At 33.9% G+C, this 3,357-nt stretch overlaps 1 protein-coding gene across 2 annotated transcripts; it reads left to right on the top strand.

Moving 5' to 3' along the window:
* The first annotated feature begins 497 nt into the window (after positions 1-497).
* On the top strand, positions 498-3,137 carry LOC133816618 (perakine reductase-like). Of its 2 annotated transcripts, XM_062249007.1 has the most exons (7): positions 498-670; positions 824-994; positions 1,400-1,603; positions 1,726-1,898; positions 2,166-2,262; positions 2,401-2,554; positions 2,750-3,137. In XM_062249007.1, exons 1-7 carry the CDS (start codon positions 563-565, stop codon positions 2,923-2,925), a joined length of 1,083 nt encoding a protein of 360 aa, XP_062104991.1. In that variant the 5' UTR covers positions 498-562; the 3' UTR covers positions 2,926-3,137. The 2 variants fall into 2 exon arrangements, with proteins under 2 accessions (XP_062104991.1, XP_062104992.1); XM_062249008.1 differs by lacking the exons at positions 498-670; positions 824-994 and adding an exon at positions 1,039-1,224.
* Positions 3,138-3,357: the final 220 nt, after the last annotated feature.

Below are 3,357 nucleotides of genomic sequence, written 5' to 3'. Positions count from 1 at the left end.
ACTTTATGCTTTGGTGAGGGAATCTTATTCCGTATTTGGTCCCAACTATGGTTGGTTAGGTTTGTATGAGTACATGGCTATATAAGGTCATCCTCTCTCTTTGTATAAGACAAAGAATTACAAAGTAATTAAAAAATATTCTTCTAAATCTTTCCTTCAGAGATTTCTAAAGTAGACATAGTATGTATTATGGATCGTATCTGAAGGCATATACTGTTATAAGTTACTAGATCAACTTTTGAGTTAAATGATATGACAATCTATGACTTATGATCATAAGTCACGCAGTTTGGAGTCTAAATCGTGCCGATTTATTAATTCGATAGTTTGTCTAATTAATTTTATAGCAGAATCCCCTACTTTACAAGTGAAGTTATCTGTTGCTGTTTAACGATACGAAAGTATATTATTATTATTTTTTTTTAAATATAAATAAAAGTATACTGATTTTAAGGAATCAATCATTATCAATATAATATTAATGTAATGAAGTTGGTGAGAAGTGAGTGTCTGAATATGGTGAATAAGTTCTGTTTTGCATCCGCAAAAACAAAGAAAGGACATGGTTTTTTGCTCTCGAAAGGAAGAACATTCTTGTTTGATTGAAAACATGGAGGAGATGCCCCAAATCTATATCCCAAAAGTCAAACTGGGTAGCCATGGATTAGAGGTAAGACATGTTTTTCACCTTACTCCGTTTCTTTTATCTAATAAAGTTTAGCTGTGTATATTCAATTTTGCTCAATAATCATCAACTATAAGAATCTGTTCTAATCTCAGTTGTCAATCTTTATCTTCAATGTTTAATTTGTGGGCTTTTCAGGTATCTAGATTGGGTTTTGGATGTGGGGGACTATCTGGAATATACAACGATCCTCTCTCTCATGAAGCTGGTTGTTCTGTTATTAAGCAAGCATTTAATATGGGTATCACATTCTATGATACATCAGATCTTTATGGTCAAAACCATGATAATGAAATCATGGTTGGGAAGGTACCATTTCCATTTTCATTTTGTGGTCTATAACTCTTCACTTTGAAAGATTAACACAGTGTGAGATATGTTTGCTATTATAAGAGCATTCCACATCGAAATGAAAATATTATAACATTTGTAAGATCGTGACTTACTCCATTTTTCAATTAGTTTTGAAATACAACTCCATGAATCTTGATATAGTATCAAGGCCCAATAACTCAATGGAGCATCGGTCTAAAACAATGGTAAGCTAAAAAATTTGTTCGAAATTCGTGCGTGAAATTTAAATTATACTGTCACTATCACTTTGAAAGAGCAGATATTGGTGCCAACTGCCAACCATGTTTGATGTTTCATTTGAAATGAACTGCTTAGTGAACAAATGCTCTAACTTTATATGAATTATTCTTGTATCTCCAGGCTTTAAAACAGCTTCCCCGGGAAAAAGTTCAATTGGCTACAAAATTTGGTATCACAAGTTCAGAGGGATTTCAGTTTAATATAAAAGGGACCCCAGAATATGTGAGACAATGCTGTGAAGCAAGTCTTCAGCGCCTTGGTGTTGACTACATTGATCTGTATTATCAGCACCGTGTTGATACTTCGGTTTCAATTGAGGATACTGTAAGATGGAGGAGAGGGGACTTTTCTTGTTCTATGTTTTTATAGGTTCTTAAGCTCTATATTTTGCTTAACTTGTGTACAACACTTTCTTTTTTGGTTGTTTTTAAATTTGTGTAAGGAAGATGGGAGAGCTTAAAAAGCTGGTAGAGGAAGGAAAGATTAAGTATATTCGACTGTCCGAACCTAGTTTGGACACATTAAAGAGAGCTCATGCTGTTCATCCCATTACTGCCTTGGAAATGGAGTATTCTTTATGGAGTAGAGATATTGAAGATGGGATCATTCCACTTTGCAGGTTTGTTGTCAATTCTGATGCCTTGCCTTCATTCATGACCAGTACTACTTGAATCGATATGACTTAAAGTAAACACATTAATGAATTATATCTGATTCTGAGTTCGATTTCGTAAGTTAAGTAAACAATTTTTTTCGGACTCTTATTCATTAATCCAATATTGGAGGCCAATTCGATTAAAACATAACTGATTCAAATATAGATATCAGAAAATGCAACGGTAGAAAGTAAGCCCACTTTTATCAAGTTAAGATTTGCTATTTACAGGGAACTTGGTATCGGAATAGTGGCTTATAGCCCACTTGGTCGTGGATTTTTTGCTGGAAAAGCAGTTTTGGAAAGCTTGCCAAATGAGAGTCTTTTGGTAAGTATGAATAACAAGTAATCAAAGTTTCTCTTATTCATGGATTAAAACAAGCACGACCTCAATCTTAGCAGCGCATAAATATGGTTCAATGACTTAATTTGTTCTAATTTTATCAACTTGTTTGGTTTTTCACAGTCAATCCATCCTAGATTCAATGGAGAGAATTTGGAGAAGAACAAACTTTTATACAGCAAACTTGCCAGTCTAGCTGCCAAACATGCTTGTACCACTCCTCAATTAGCTTTAGCATGGCTTCTCCACCAAGGCAGTGACATAATTCCAATCCCTGGTATGTTTGCCTCCTTTTTATCATTTTCACATACATGTGATTTAGTCATTAAGCATCCAAATTATACACGTGCTTTTGTCTACTATTCTTGATATGAAGCTGATAATGATGTCTAGCGAACATGGTCTTAACTAAGATGAGTAGCTCTACTCATTTAACTGGCTGATTCTTATCATTTGCAATGATTTTACACAGGGACAACTAAAGTTAAGAACCTGGCTATCAATGTTGGATCTTTGGCTGTGAAGCTTACAGAAGAGGACTTGAAAGAAATTTCTGATGCTCTGCCAATAGATGATGTCGGTGGTGACCGAGATTATGAAGTTCTGACCAAATATTCTTGGCAATTTGCAGATACCCCGTCAAAATAATTCTGTAATTTTTCTCTGTTGTCTCGTCTTTGTCATTTCACAATATATATTTTTATATTATACATATAAAAAGAGAGAAAATTGTTGATTTCTTGTGATGAAGTTGACAAAAATAAAATGTGGTTGGTAATCTTATCTTTAGTACTTGTTTCAACTTTGAGAAAAGACGAGAGGAACTCTTATTTATAAAGAACATGTCGGCTTGTGTGTGATGATTAGGTAAGTAGGTTGGCATCCATTTATCTCTTTAGTGATATAGAAAATTAAATAGTGTTGTTCTCATGATAAATATAAAGTCAAATCCACTAATATGATTGTTACACTTTCAATGCAATCAGTAATCACAAGATTTCAAGCTCTCACATACAAGAATACCACTTTCCCATGATTTATCACTGGATCGCCTTAGAATCTGAAATCAATCCTATTGTC

This window comes from Humulus lupulus, chromosome 2, assembly GCF_963169125.1.
Source record: "Humulus lupulus chromosome 2, drHumLupu1.1, whole genome shotgun sequence".
In the NCBI taxonomy this organism is placed as follows: domain Eukaryota; kingdom Viridiplantae; phylum Streptophyta; class Magnoliopsida; order Rosales; family Cannabaceae; genus Humulus; species Humulus lupulus.
Note: the sequence above shows the minus strand (reverse complement) of the source record. Positions and strands in the feature narration are given on the sequence as shown.